General features: G+C 38.0%; 1 protein-coding gene across 1 annotated transcript; it reads left to right on the top strand.

Annotated features, from left to right (window-relative positions):
• The first annotated feature begins 5,275 nt into the window (after positions 1–5,275).
• On the top strand, positions 5,276–14,760 carry hp1bp3 (heterochromatin protein 1, binding protein 3). Its single transcript, XM_066671444.1, has 12 exons — positions 5,276–5,370; positions 7,259–7,330; positions 7,678–7,906; positions 8,031–8,181; positions 8,547–8,693; positions 8,784–8,852; positions 8,959–9,107; positions 10,883–10,973; positions 11,911–12,070; positions 12,413–12,524; positions 12,943–13,116; positions 13,457–14,760. Exons 2-12 carry the CDS (start codon positions 7,267–7,269, stop codon positions 13,803–13,805), a joined length of 1,695 nt encoding a protein of 564 aa, XP_066527541.1. The 5' UTR covers positions 5,276–5,370; positions 7,259–7,266; the 3' UTR covers positions 13,806–14,760.
• Positions 14,761–15,819: the final 1,059 nt, after the last annotated feature.

The following is a 15,819-nucleotide window of genomic DNA, read 5'->3' as shown; positions in this document are numbered from 1 at the left end:
AAACAAAAAAACACCTGTTAAGAAAGATAACACTGAAGCCTCTGCTAAGAAAATAGCAATTTTAAACTGCATTGACTTGCAAATCTTCATTTTTCTTTTGTTATACATCCTTTCACACACATAGCATTGCGTTAACTTGCTGAATATATGTTTTGAAAACTTCCCCTAGACTTTTTTTCTTTTTTTAACAGACTGCAAATTATCTCTTGAAAAAAAGAATAACATATTCTGGTCTGTGTGTGCTATAAAATAACATTAAATAAAGTATTTACGATTAACATAGTAATGCAAATACACTAGACTTAACATTTCATACTTTGCGGAAGCTTTTTCAGAGCTTTATCTAGTGTATCATACTGAATCAAAGTATTGTGATTCAGTTATTTATGTTTCATGTTTTTCCTTGCTGTCAAGATTCAATTCAGCTGCTAAAATTCAAGTGCTAAAAATGTTGTCATTCTACAAAGCAAAGCACTAACTGTTCATTCATCCATCCATCCATTATCTGTAAGCGCTTATCCAGTTCAGGGTCGTGGTGGATCCAGAGCCTACCTGGAATCACGGGGCGCCAGTTCTTCACAGGGCAACACAGACACACACACACTCACTCACACACTCCGACACTTTTGAGTCGCCAATCCACCTTCCAACGTGTGTTTTTGGACTGTGGGAGGAAACCGGAGCACCCGGAGGAAACCCACACAGACACAGGGAGAACACACCAACTCCTCACAGGGAATCACCTGGAGCGGGACTCAAACCCACAACCTCCAGGTCCCTGGAGCTGTGTGACTGTGACATCACTGTGCCACCCAGCACTAACTGTATCTGACAAATATTTGTTCGGCTCAGAAAAAAGCGTTATTTCAAGTTTAAAATATTTGATAGTAGTATGTACATTGTGTGAAATGTAGGTCTTTATCAAACAGTACAACTGAGAAATACACAATATAAAAATATGAATATAACAAGAGCTTGTAAAAGGACTAAATTAAAAATATCAGCATGTCAATATTTGCACTAAACATTACTCATTTATAAGTTATCAGGTGCTAGGAGTATAAAATGTTGTATTTACTTATATTATGGTCTATTTTATAGAACCTTATTGGTTAAGACGTTGAATTAGTAATAAACAAGCAAACTAGATTGTCTTTTATTTATGTGTTGAGGATATTTTCATACTCAGGGAACTGGAGGTCTGGAACTGGAGTCCAGACATTCTTAGACCACTGATCCCAGCAGGCTACAATAGACTCTAAATAACATGACAGGCTCTGTTCAATGCTTTTTAGCTTTAAGCATCTATGATCATGATTAGATTCTTACTTAAGGTGACTTCAGACAACATTGGGCTGACTTTTCATGTAGAGAGTGCTTCTTTAATCTCTGCGTGGTTTCTTGTTCAATAGGAGGAGCTTCTTTTCTTTTCATAGCAGCACAATAGTACAACAGTAAAGAGGAATTATTTGAACTGTGTGAAGCTCCTGCTTTCTCAGTAGTCTTTTATCAGCTGAGTTACAGGTACTCTCTCCCCCACAGCTCTCATTTCACTTACCGATCACAAAACCACACATGATGTGTTTATTTAATGCAATTGGTGGTTTTTGGTCTGTGGAATATCATGCATGATTTAGACGGTCCTCTTTAGAGAGCTTAAATGTCTGAGTGAATCGGTTTTGATGCTGAGTGAAGCCGCACAAATAATAAGCTAAATGTGGCAAGACCATAAAGTCACAAACCCATTTGGAAAGACCATCACAACAAACAAAATAAACAAGAAATCAGTTTCTCATGATGAGATTCGATGAGAAGGCCTAGATGCTTTGGAGTTTTTTGTCTCCAAGGCAACGCCGGGCTAATTCTCCAAAGACATGAGGGTTCATGTTGGCATGGTAACTGCAATGATCTCCAAGCTTGTACATGAAGTCTACTTTTGGCACCAGACACAAGTCAACAGACTCAGCCGCTGGCGCTTGATCATGATCAGTCTAACACAGTAAAAACAAGTGACCCACTCTCCAAAGTGATCTACCGGCCCTACTGCAGCTTGGTCATGGCACCTCAGTCGGGGCTGGCTTCCTGCGGTTGAGCTACATACAGGAAGCACAAGACTCCTGGAGCTTGTGCGTGTGGGTGGGTGTTATTGTGATGCTTACTGTGGAGCCATGCACCATGCTTTCTGCTCTGCAAATGAAACTTTTTTGTCTAAAACACTTGCATGAACGAAAACACTGCATCTGAGAGCAGGGACACATACTGGGACTAACAGCAAGATGTGAACCCTAAGCCATTTATATCTGTGTTAAATCATAAAAAAAGCACACTGAAGTCAAAGGACTTGCTAAGAGGAACACACACTGTGCACTTAAATGCCCAAGTTTGAGTGTCTTATTCACATTGGAATGCATAACTGATACTTACTGGCTTTATCATAATAAAACAACGACAACTTAAATTAAAGCACATTATATTTTCATTCATTTTCTGCAACTGCTTCATCACAGTTATAGAGTGTCCAGAGAATACACACAATAGTCTCATTCAAGGCAGGAACACATCCTGGACTAGGTGCGATCTCAGAGCACCAAGCACTCTCATTTCTTATAGCAAATCAACCTAATGTGGGATAAGCTTTTACGCATAGACTACCCAACATACTGTGGGAGGAAACCAGAGCACCCAGAGGAAACACACATAGGAATGGAAGAACACATCAAACACCTCACTGACAGTGACCAGAAACAAGGTTAAAACCCAGGACTTAATGGTCATGAAGCTGTGTGGGGAAAGAACAGTGCTGGTTGTGCAAGTGTTCCACCATCCATTGAAACACACCCCTGAGGGTACCATCTCAGTGACAATTTGGTATCTTTTTTTCTCACAGTGTTCATGGTCAGCGGTGCTTGTGTAGATGAGGAGCATGAGTGGCTTGCATGATGGCATGAGAGTAAGGGAGGGTACTGTATAATGCTATGGTTATGACAATATCAAACTTTGCATAGGAGAGTAACTGAATTCCATTAAAATTTCATTTTGAAAAAAATTCAGGCAGAAATGTTAAATTAGCGTAAGCTAATTTTTTAATAAATCTGATGTCCTACCCCTTACTTTCATCCCTCCTTCTAAAGCCACTCCCCTAAGATTCACAAATGCACACACCTTGATTAATTACACAGACAGAGCATTAGGCATGAGCCTAATTTGTCATCACTACCCTCTGGCTTTATCTGGCCTCTTTTTTGTTGGAAACAATTTCTACCTCCAGCCTTTATTATGTTTTTTTTTTTTTATCAGTGCAAGCAGTTCTAAATTTCTCTGCCATTTTTCCAGATAACTCACCTCATCTGCATTTAGGAATGATTGGTTTCATTCTTTCAGTCTGAGCAAGGTTTTGACTTGTACTTGTAGTAAGATTAAACTCTTACTGTGGATGCTGAACTTTATCTTGGTTTTCACTCAGTGAGATAAAGCCAGGCTAAGGCTTCCACATGCTGGGTTAGCATAGTGTTTAAATTAAGTCCCCCAAAGTAAACAATGGGAGATCATTTCCCCTTTATATAACTTCTGTAAAGTCAATGTGTTTGATAATGTGTATGATAGACATATATGAAATATTCATTTTCTCTAACCGCTTAATTGCTGGTTCTGACTGAGTCCGGAGCATACCAGGAATCTCTGGTTGCAAGGCAGGAACAAGGCCTAAGTCTATCATCACACACACCTGTGGACAATTTCACACAGCCAATCCACCTACGAAGTGTGTTATGGATTGTGGGAGGAAACAGCGCACCTGGTGGAAACCCACACAGACACAGGGAGAACACACCAAACTTGTCACAGACAGACACCTCAAGTGGGGTTGAACCAAGGGCCCAGAGATACTGTATCTGTATGTAAGCAACACATCGTGCAAGACCACGTTGTCACCTGAATAATTATTTCACTAAACATTTACTTTTTATTCATTCATTTTTATGTATTTATTTTAGCCCATCTCCAATGCACACTTGTTTCCCTCAATCCTGAAACACGCAGTTCACTAAGAGGACATGAATCTGAATAACAGTCAAGAGGCACAATGATTCATAATAGAACTGTTTATTTTGCGTTACAACACCGCCCTCTAGAGGTGAAGCAAATTCTCTAGCACACTGACCTGCCATATTCATCTAAAGGAAATTATTATTTTTTTTAAATAATGTCTTTCTAATGTTTACATCTCTCTCTCTCTCTCTCTCTCTCTCTCTCTCTCTCTCTCTCTCTCTCTTTCTCTCTCTCTCTCTCTCTCAGTATTTCTCAATCATATATTTCATTATTTCACTTCCTTTTAAAAAGCATTATCTATTTGCTGAGAGATTTGGGGATTTAATAAAAGTGAAATTTGCGATATTTGTCACTGTATAACAAAATGTGTCTTCCTTCACTTCACAAAATGTGATAGTGAACACACACACACACACACACACACTCAAATGTACTAGGGGCTGTGAACACACCCAGAGCGTTGGACAGCAATCCCCGGCACCCGGGGAGCAGTTGTGGGTTTGGTGCCTTGCTCAAGGGCACCTCAGTTTAAGATTAAGGGAGGAGGACAGTGCTGTTCCTTCACTCCCACCTCCCCCAGTTTTTCCTGCTGCCCACGGGAATCGAGCCAACGACCTTTCAGTCCTAAACCTTCTCTAACCATTAGGCCCACTAATACAAATACAGTGTTTGACCTGTTGCAGTATGAATTGCTTATGACTACATAAACAAAATGGATTGATTTGTGTGTGGCCTTTGATACTTTGTGCTTGATACTTTCAAACTTGAACTTTGAACAGATGCAGCACCCTATACACAGAGAGAGTTGGGTAATTGTGGTTGGCCATCAATCAAACTCATTATTTAGAAAATATTACCAAGAAAACCCTCTTCCTTTAACCCTCGGCAGATTTCTCTCAGCTCATTTTTGACTGGAGTCTTAGGCATACGGTAGATACCTGGTTGAATTTAGAAAACCTGCTTTGTGGAATACCAACTGATTTTGTTATTTCCAATGATTAAGTGGAAATGATTTATGAATTACTGAATAGACTACTATACATCGTAATGCACAGTTGCTGTTTGTTTACATAATTTAATATTCATACAGGCATAATCAATTTTAAGAAACAAATGAAAGGCCGTGTATCATTTTAAACACCAACAAGTCGTGCAGTGTAGCTGTTTTGTCTTTGTATATTTTTGAAATACGGTCGTTGTTGTGTGACGTCACTGACCACGCCCTCCGCGTCATTACGTCGCTACGTGTCTGTAAAAGGGGGAAGGGCTCGTAAACAGAAATCCGAACAAAGAGCAGCGTTTAAAACAAGCGAGTACTTCAAGGTAAGAAAACAGCTAAATGCATCTTTTTAATGCTGTGCATCCTCTGCTGGTCTCGGCGGCGCAGGTCCGCGCGGTTCGGCTGATTCTCGGGCTTTAATTGACATGCATTTTACCATCAGTGCAATGAAACGCCATTACTGTGGAGGGTAAATGGACAAAATGGCCATTTTAGATCTGAACCCTGCTTTGCTCTCCTCCAGAAACACTGAGCTTGCATTTGCACGTTTTGTAGCACATTTTGCACTTGCGATAAAGCAGAAATATTCCTGGTGTGTGTGCAGCACTGGGGAAGTTAGAAGGCTGGATCGCCTCATATATTTATTCCCATGAGAATGATATGCAGGAGTTTGATGGCCTGCATCCACCTTCTACAAAAGCAAACGTTAATATGGATGTTAATGTATGACTGGAAAGTGCAGGAGCGTGTACGCTTGTAGTCCTTGTACAGGTGAATGCAAAAGTTTGCGCACCTCTAGTCAGTTTGAATGTTTTCATGAATTTCCCATTGAAAATAAGCCAACACCACATCTACAGAGAAGAGATTTAAAGGTGGCGTTTCCCCGTCAGTTACAGTGCGCACTAGTGTTCATTTTCTGAGACTACTTTTAGAGTCCCTGGAGGGCGGGGAAATTTAAATAGATTCTCAACTTTGAATTCTCTCGCTAGATTTCAACCCATTTTTTTCTTTGGTTTGTTTTGCGCTTAGAAGGCTCAGTAATCATGGATATTTCCTTAAGGTTTCTGTGTGAGCGTCTACATCGTTTACCTTTAAGGCCAGATTCTGAATATCAAAAAAAAAAAAAAAAAATGGAAAGGATATGTCATGTCCATTCAGAAACGGATAGAGTAACTCTACTCCAGGAAAAGCACATTTCCTTTAAAGACTGTGTCCTGTGAATTATTTTAACTTGTTAACATGTCATTGTGGTGATATTTGTTTCATATATAAGCAAGCAGTCATTGTCATGTACAAATTCAGACAGTAAGGGTTTCTCACATCCTACAATTTAAGGATTGAATTCCATCACATTCAGAGTTCTTAAAGAGTAGGTGAGTGGTGGAGGGATAACTGAAGAGAGGTAGGAACCAATTGCATATTCATTAATCTATGCATACTCAATGAAGCAGAGGCAGCATTATATCTATCCAACTTTTTATGACAATTATTTTTTAAATAATTTTGAAACCTGTAATGTTGAACAAAGATGAGTTTTTAGGGGATTCAGTCATTGAGCAGTGAGTGACTTTACACACCGTTCTCTGATGTCTGTCCACAAAAAAGAGAAATACAAAAGGAATACAAATGTCATCTTACATAATAATAATAATAATAAACGAATATGTCATAATGCAAGTTATATTTTGTTTCATTCACCCATATGTTGCGATTCATGTCCATTATTAATGTATGTAGTCTTTAATTTTAAGACACACCCAGCCTGAAAAAAAACAAATTTTGCTCTCAGTAAGTTTTTCACAGTCGTATTACAAGAGATAATGATGATTCCTGGTTTAAATTACAAGCTGTATGGAGTAAATTGATGAAACATACAAGCCAGGGTGTGTGGTCATTAACAGTAAACGTAGAAGCTCTGCCATATTAACTCATTTAGTTTGATGCTTAAATCTGCTCAGGTGCATGCCCACGTAACAGAATGGTAAAATGTTACAGAGAAGAAAGAACATGAGTACTGCTCTCTGTGATACATTTTGTATTTAGATTTTAGACTTGTAAACAATGTTATGTTGGTTCGGAGATGCATATGAAATTGAATTTTAAATGTGCACATTGACTTAAAGTTTTTGAGAATGATAACTTGCTCAATGCTATATTGTCTTATTTTAAGTGTTAAATTTTCTTTGTTTGTTTATTGTTATTACTTTGCAGTTAAAATCATGCCGATTCGCCGTTCTGCAGGGGCCCTGCCCAAGGAAGAACCAGCCTCAGCCCCTGAAGCAGGTACGGTTGGGTAATTTTCTCTTTCAGTTCTGGTGGAGGACCACATTCCTATGCAGTTTTGTGCTAAACAACAACAAATTCATGATTTTGAAATTCAGGTTCATAAGCAAACTTTTACCTAAGTGTCTGTAGAATATTTAAATCTTATACTTGTTTCTTAAAAACAAGGTAATGTCTGTATCTGTCATCAAGATATGCCTCTGAAAAACATGGTTAAAGGATTTGGGTTATGCATAAACTGTTGTGGCACCTTTTTTATTTATTATTATATTTTAAATACATTTTTCAGGGTTGACAAAGGGTTTATATTTCACTGTGACATACTCCCATGTGCTTTGTTGGCACAGAGCCTAAAACCAACTCCAGTGAGTCTACTTCTGCAGCTGAAGAGCAGGAGGCACCAGCTAAAGAAGCTAACGAAGCTTCTGAGGGGCAGGAAAGTGAAGGGGGAGAGAAGTCTGCTGATGGTGCCACAAATGGGGAAAAGGAAGAAGAGGGTGAGAAAGCAGTTGATGGTGAGAAGGGAGGAGCAGAGGAGCAAGGAAAGAAAAAGAAGAAGAAGAATGTCAAAAAAGAGTGAGTAATTAGGTTCTGTAGGCTGAGATTTGATGAGTTATATTTGGAGTCAGCTGTGAAATTTCATCTCCGGTGTGACTGAGTATTACATTCCAAAGTTTACTGTACCTTTCTGATGTTTTAGGGAGAAGGAAGTGACTGATGATAAGAATAAGAAGGTGAAAAGAAAAATCCCAGCCTGGGCTACTATGTCTGCCAGCAAACTGGCATCTGCCTCAAAAACCGTCTCTCAGTTTCAACCCAAACTGGAAGAGATCCTTTTGGATGCTATTGAGGTTTGTGTATATGTCATCAATGAATAAATGGTGGAGGGGTTGCCTACACTAATTAACAGCTGGCAAGAAGAAGTAACAGCAATTGGCAGCTGCCTGTTGGTCAGTGGCTGACTGCTAAAAGGCTGCCAGCTGCCATTCTTGTTGTGTGGCAGTTGCCACTGACTAATTATTAGTCACTGCCATTAGCTGCTATTTTCAGCTGCTAGACATTGTCAGTTACATTAGTTGGGTGTAATATTTACCAACAGATATGTCCAACAACATGAACAAAACACAGCACACATTACTGCCTGCCTACTTCTTGTTTTGTGTTACTTATTACTTAAACTGACTGAGACCTTAAGTTATGTATTTTCATCCCTCAGAACTGTAAGGATCGGAATGGTGCCTCTATTTTCACCATCATGAAGTATGTAACAAAGAAGTATTCCCCCATGGAACTCGACAAAAGGACAAAGAGCCTGTATAAGCGGGCCCTAAAGCGTCTGGTGGAGAAGGGAGCTGTTAAACAGGTGATCTATTGAAGACCATTCAGACACAATTCCTTATATCTTCGCTGTCTTGAATGTTCCATATTATGTTCTTTTTTTCCCCCCTTGCAGCTGAAAGGCAAAGGCTTCTCAGGAAGTTTCACCACTGGGAAGGTCCCAACCAACACTAGCTCAAAGAAGGTACATCTTAAATCCTGCTGGCTTATGTCTAAATGCATTTATTCTATAACACTATAATGGTTTTTCTATGTAACCATATGTCTTGGATGTGCTTTTTTTTTGATAGAAGCCTTCAGCCTCTTCAGGAATGAAGGGGACACTAAGTGAGAGTCTACCGTTGATCATGACACGCCTGTGTGAGCCCAAAGAGGCTTCCTACATCCTCATTAAGAAGTATTTGGAGCAGCATTTCCCCCAGCTCAATGTGGAGAACAGGTCTGGTTAAACTTAGGTTATGGTCTTAAATGCCGGAGCAGGTTTTTTTATTATTATTATTTATTTATTTAAATCTCTATTTATTTATTTTATTTGTTTTTGATGGCAAATGCTGCATCAGTTAGCTAGCTCTTGTGTTTTTGTCAGTTTATTCCATTTATGCAAAGATCTCGCAGTTCAAACTGGGAATTAGGGGTGGGTGATATGGCCCTAGAATATCACCATATTTTAGGGTATTTTGGAGATATTTTTGGTGATTATTGGGGGGGGGGGGGATATTTGTGTTAATTTCAAGAACAAACTATTACAACAAAATTAAATGTTATATTAATTATTAATCTAAATATTTATATAAAATTGGTTTATTTATTAAAGTTTTCTTACTACAAATGTAACAGTTTCAAATATTTAGAAGTGACTAATTTGTAAACAGTTGCTTATTTTGTAAGCAACAGTAACGTAACAAGATTATTTATTTTATACAAAATCATAATGTACCATATCATTATACTACATAAACAAAGCACAGAAAAATGTTTATGTAAACAGCAAATGCAAACAGTTATACAAATAGTAACCTTAAAGTTTTAAGTAAATAACAAAATTAATACAGAATAGTAGCTGTGTTGAGTCAGTGGAGTTATTCGGCTTGTGTTAGAGCTCATTGGCTTTTGAACTATTCTGACGGCATATTTTATTTTCCTCATTTTCAACCAGATGCCTTTGCTCACGTAGTTGGTGGAACAGATTACTTGTGTTTTCCCACTTCTGTTATTACAAGCTTCTTTCTTTTCTTACAAAACACCATGGTTTATTTGTACATATGATGTTTTGTAACCACGCCACCCCCACACGACATTTTTGGAGCACATTCCTCCACCTCAGAGCCACTTTTTTTTTTCTTAATGATGAAAAGATTTGGGATAGAACCTGAGGCTGAAGAAATGTTAATTTAATAAACATAGTCTGACCATGTTTGTTTGCCACAGTCATATTACCACATGAGAGAATTCAATAAAAGCTTAATGTAGTAATTGGGGTAAGTTCCAGTCACAAAAGTGAACTGTAAACAGATATAGAGCGAGAAATCAAACACATTTCTTGAATAAACTCAAAATAAAGCATCGACTTGCAGAATGTCATTTCTCAATTTTTCTGACAATCCATTTTAAATCTGTCCAAAATATATTAAACGTACTCGTACCAGAAGGACAGCAGATATTTGTAACCTTATGATTTGTATGTACATCAAGTAAACTCCCAGTTATTGTAAATCCACACAAAGTCTGTTCCTTACCTGAAGAACAATTAAAGAGCTGTGTAGCAGTGTTACATTGAAGAAAATCATGATATTTACCTAAACTTTTGAGTGAAAATTTAGGCTTGGTGTTCAACTTAGCTTTAAATCTGATTTATCATGGTGTGGGTTTGTGTCAGAATTTCAAGTACATACACAAAAGGAATATCAACAAATTCAACATGTAGAAATTCACTTTGAGACCAAGCTAACCTACCAGGAGTGAGTTAATACAAGTTATCATGGATAACGTTTTAGTAAATTGTTTTAGTAACATACAAAGTGTTTTTTTTATGCATTTTTGGGATAAATCATGGAATGAATTATATTTTTTAGTTTTAGTTTAACTAGGGACTGTTACATAAAGCAACTTTATGGTTTAGCTTGGTAAACTATCTATCAAAACTGAGACATCCCACTTTGAGGAAATGTACCAAGTGTATGACTGATGTACCAAATGTTTTTGAATATCCCTCAGGCCTGATGTGCTGAAGAACTGCCTGCAGAAATCTGTGGAAAAGGGTTATCTGGAGCAGATCACTGGAAAAGGTGCCTCTGGGACCTTCCAGGTTATTACCTTAAAGCTTACTCTTATTTGTTCAAGATTAATTTAGCCTTTTTACCTTAAGACTTCTCAGATGCAGGGCTGTTGTGCCTTTTGACTGTGGTTTGAAGCAATATATACTTCAGCAAGCTAACATTTTCAAGTTTGTAAGTTAATATAAAAATACAGTACAGGGGGTCCACGACTTAAGTTGTTTGATCCGATTTTGGTGCAAGTCGGAACATATTTACATACTGTACGTAAATAACATACTGTAAGCACTTATCCTATCCACTTAACCGTGTATTTTTCCACCGCACACACCAAACACAAAGTTCGCATTATGACGTTTACGACGTAAAACCGCTTAAGTCGAAACAAGGCTTTATACAGTAAATGGGAGTTGTGTCGTAACCACAAAACATCATAACTCAGGACTGACGTAACCCGAGGACCTCCTGTATTTATCAGTTGCAGTTATGTGGTTCTCCGAGCCTATTGCACACAATCTTTTTTGAGGTAATATGTAAGGCTAATATTATAGGATCAATAATGAACAAACTTTGGAAAGTGATCATATGTTTATAATGTAAAGTGCAATTTGTATAAGATGAAGAATCAAGTTATTGAATCTAGTCCCCGAATTAATCTGTTTTTATGTACCATAGAGCAGGTCTGTCATATTGGTTTGGTATGTTTTAAAGGAATGTTAGTACAGATCCAGGCCTTTAGGAGGAAATAATTGCTTCTTTAAAATGCTTTTATGTGAAAAATATTTAGTTATCCATTATTACTTTTACATTTCAAGTAATGGAAATTCAGTTTCTGTGGTTATAAAGCCACACCTTATTTGCAATATTTTTGTTGCAACTTTATTCATGAGTTGTGTTTTTTTTTTTTTTTTTTTTTTTTTTTTTTTCTCCTCCTCTCTCTCCCCTCCTCCCTTTTCTCCTTTCTACTAGCTAAAGAAGTCTGGAAATAAGGTGCTCCTAGGAGGAGGGCTCCTGGAAGATGCCATTGTTGCCGCTATCACTGCCATGAACGAGCCCAAGTCGTGCAGCATTACCATACTTCGCAAGTACCTGGTCGAGAACTACAAGGACCAGAATGTTTATCTGCTCTGTAAGCTCTCGTTTGCAGTATCTGTAACTTCAACATTTTAATATTGGGGGCTTTCATATCTCTCTAGAACACTTATTACAGGGGGAAACCTACAAACTTGTGTATCATTTGTTAATCATCCTTTACTTTCAGCCTTTGGACTACTGTTAACACACAAAGGTTACTAAATGAGCAAACGGTTGGTTACACCACTCACAGTAATGACTATGCTATCTGAATCTTGAAAGTCACAGTTTTAGATGTAGGTTTCATTGTGTCTTCGGATGTGTCAGGATATTAATGTAATCAACAAACATTTACTATCTGTGGTTAATATTGACAACACAAATTTTTCTTTTGTAGTGGGTAACCTGAAGAGAACCTTACAGAAGTGTAAGATGATGGGCTGGATGGAGCAGATCACTGGACATGGCCTCAGTGGATCTTACCAGCTTAGCTATCCCTATTACCCAAGGTAATGTTACTAAATTGCTTATTAGTCCTCAGAGTTTGATTCAGTAATGAAGCTACAGCCTAGAAATGAATATATAATGAATATTTAACTCCTGTCAAAAGGAAACGAACAATGCAATAAGATGTAATAGGTGTGTAGGCATGGGAACAGCATAATAGTTTTGTACTAATAGAACTTAAACTACAGAAGTTGTTTATTGATGTTTTATAAACGTCACTGAGATAAATCTGCCCAATTGTGCTCTAATTTTAAGGAAAAATATAGTTTGCCATTTTTCTTAAAATAATAACATTATCTGTCTTCACAAGTGTATTGTGAAAGAATACTGCAACATAGTGGAGCATCACTGTGTGTTATATATTTACGTGTGTGTTTTTTTTTTTTTTTTTTTATTTTTTTTATTACCCATCTCCATTAGTCCAGCAGTGCTGTTTCCGGAAATGATGGAAAAACTCAAACAGAAAGAGGAAAAGAAGCTCCAAAACAAGAGGAGGAGCCAGAATTCTGAGGACAGTGATGAGGATGACGACGATGAGGATGAAGATGAGGAGGAAGACGACTCAGAGGATGAAGAGCCACCTTCTCGCTCAAGGTCAGAAAACTGATGACAAAATTCCCATTTAAATATGCTATGGGTTTTTGTATTTATAATAGATGCTTAAAGTAAGGAATAATTTTAATTTTGTAGGTTTTATTAAAATATGCTTCACTGGGGTACACTAATAGAAAAATTGAGCAGAAAATGATAGGTTGGTAAGGGTCACATTTTGACACTTTTTTTCAGCACATATTTTGTCTTTTAAGCTGTGTTGTAACATTGTTTACAATGAAGGTTTCCTACAGTTCATTATATAAAGGGCAGCTAAAAATGTTTCTGTAGTGTCTTGGGTGTGACCTGCCTTTTGAGTTACAGTGGGTGTTGTCCTCCACAGGGGACAGAAGAGGCCAGCACCCAGAGGCCGTCAGCCCCCATCCAACAAGAGAGCCAAGACTAGCAGTAGAAAGCCTGCTCCTGCTAAGAGACCAGCAGCAACTAAGAAAGTGACTGCTGCTGCTAAAGTTGCTGCTAAAGCCGCTGCTTCCAAGAAGCCCTCTACACCCTCTAAAGCCACACCAGTCAAGAAGGCCGCTCCAGCCCACAAGCCTAAAACACCCATTGCCAAGAAGATGACCAGCAGGGTCACTAAACGACCAGCACCCAAGAAGTCTCCGGCTAAGAAGCAAGCACCTAGTACTCAGTCTAAGACTGCGTCTCGAAAGTCCCTCAGAGCCAGGAAATAAGTTAATTATCTGTGGGTGAACAGTTAACTGTAGCTCCTTAGACTGCAGTTTTTTGTTTTTATTTTTTATTTTCTTTCATATTTTAGTAGCCTCACTGTTCTCCCTTTGTTGGAACCACCTATTAGATAAAACCCAATTTTCCCCACCTAACCCCCCCAACCCCCACCCCCACCTTACAGTCTGCTGTAGTACTCACATAAACGCAATTTCAGTTTTCTATTTTTGACAGTTATTGAGTGCAGAAAGTTTTGTTTGCATTGTTCTAGACGTTCCTTTAGAACACCGTTTGTGAGATGATAGGTGCCGTCATGGACTGTCTTGGTTGTGCACGAAAAGATCAACTTGTTTTTTGTCTTTACATTGAGACCTAAAATCAGCTAGATCATAAATCTCATTTCCTTTCTCGTTCTCATGTCCAGTGTTTGAAAAACTCTGAAGTGTTCACAAATTATTATTATTATTTTTTTTTAAGATGTCATTTGTCGTTCTGTGAAATTTGCATTGTAATGTAAGAACATACCATACTGGCCAGCTCCGTCATGCAAGTCAAGTGAAGCAGTAACATAAATTACTCATGCAAAGTTGGGTGGGCCTTAAATTTGATTTAAACTCTGCCTGAAGTGGGGCCAATCACAAAGCAACTGTGCTGAACAGCAGTAAATTCAAGATGGCAAGTTCAGTTTTTTTTTTTTTTTTTTTTTTTCATTAATTATAAATAATGCATTCTATGAAGGTAAATATTTACACAATTTTCCTTTTGTGAGATGAACATTAAAGGACAAACCTCCCTAGGTAAAACTGAGTCGAATCTTATGTAATACAGTAACCCAGTTGTATTCTGTGTAATTAGAGAGTCAGGGAATTGGATTTTATTTGATAAGTTCATTGTTCATGGCCTGCATGCATGTAACTGATATGCTTTTCTGTAGTCCTTAATAAAGTGACTATATTTGTACTCCAAATGCTTTGATGTTTACTCTTAAATAGAGTAGATACTGGCTATCAAGATTATAGCTGTAACATTTTTATTCATTATTTACTGGAATTGAACAATCTGAACTCAATTTTTCATGTCCAGCTGCCATGTAGCTGTAGACTCAATTGAATTTCATTCATAAATGTAATGTAGTCTACCTCAAATTAAAGGGCACAAGGCAGGAACTTGCCAAAGTCTATCAAAGGGCAACACACTCAAACTTGTGGCAATTTCACACAGCCAGTCCACCTACCAATGTGTTATTAAGCAATGGGAGGAAACCAGACTACCTGGAGAAATCCCATGCAGACACAGAGAGAACACACCAGAACTGAGTGAATTGCAGAAATGATTTATGAGTATGAAAACATGCTAAAGGCTAGTTCCACTTTTCTCTGGCTTACTTTAGTATTGGTTTGGTTGTACTTAACAGTATCAGTGTTAGTATTTAAAATGATACCCTGTGAAATCTCAGTGGTTTTCTGATTTTGTAAATCAAGAAGTTAATTTAGTGAGAGGTGAACTCAAGTAGCTACAAAACACAAAATATTAGCCACTTGTGTTGAGCCAGACCTCTCTAAGTCTGAATGGGGACTGGTTAATTTGAACTTTATCTGTATCAGCTGGGAAATGGTACATACAGGAAGTGAAGGTATATGAAAGGCATATCAAAATGTAAAAATGCCTTATGTCTAAGATATTTTAATCACCAGTTGAGTCACCAGTGTGATATATTTGCCTAAAATCACAGAATATATCTCACAACAGTGGAGAGGGTATGGCTTCTGCTGAAATAAACCACACCCAGCAGTGGTTTGCACGTCATTCATCTTGTCACAACATGTCCACGTATAAATCGGTATGTTTCTCTAGTGAAAGCTAACTCAGTCTACATGGCATGTAGGTCCAGACAGACAGATGTTTTGCTTGATGTTTCATGGTACAGTATATTTTCTGTCTTTGTCCCATGAGTGAAACTCCATGAGTTTGGAATTTTCCAAAGCATGTCCTATTGACCCCCCCAGCCACCCACCCACA

This window comes from Hoplias malabaricus, chromosome 5, assembly GCF_029633855.1.
Source record: "Hoplias malabaricus isolate fHopMal1 chromosome 5, fHopMal1.hap1, whole genome shotgun sequence".
Classification (NCBI taxonomy): domain Eukaryota; kingdom Metazoa; phylum Chordata; class Actinopteri; order Characiformes; family Erythrinidae; genus Hoplias; species Hoplias malabaricus.
Note: the sequence above shows the minus strand (reverse complement) of the source record. Positions and strands in the feature narration are given on the sequence as shown.

Excerpts from the sequence above, each read along its gene's own strand:
- hp1bp3 (XM_066671444.1), top strand. The coding sequence starts at position 7,267 with ATGCCGATTCGCCGTTCTGCAGGGGCCCTGCCCAAGGAAGAACCAGCC. Across the intron at positions 7,331-7,677 it reads AGCCTCAGCCCCTGAAGCAG|AGCCTAAAACCAACTCCAGT; the intron begins GTACGGTTGGGT and ends TTGTTGGCACAG. Across the intron at positions 7,907-8,030 it reads AAGAAGAATGTCAAAAAAGA|GGAGAAGGAAGTGACTGATG; the intron begins GTGAGTAATTAG and ends CTGATGTTTTAG.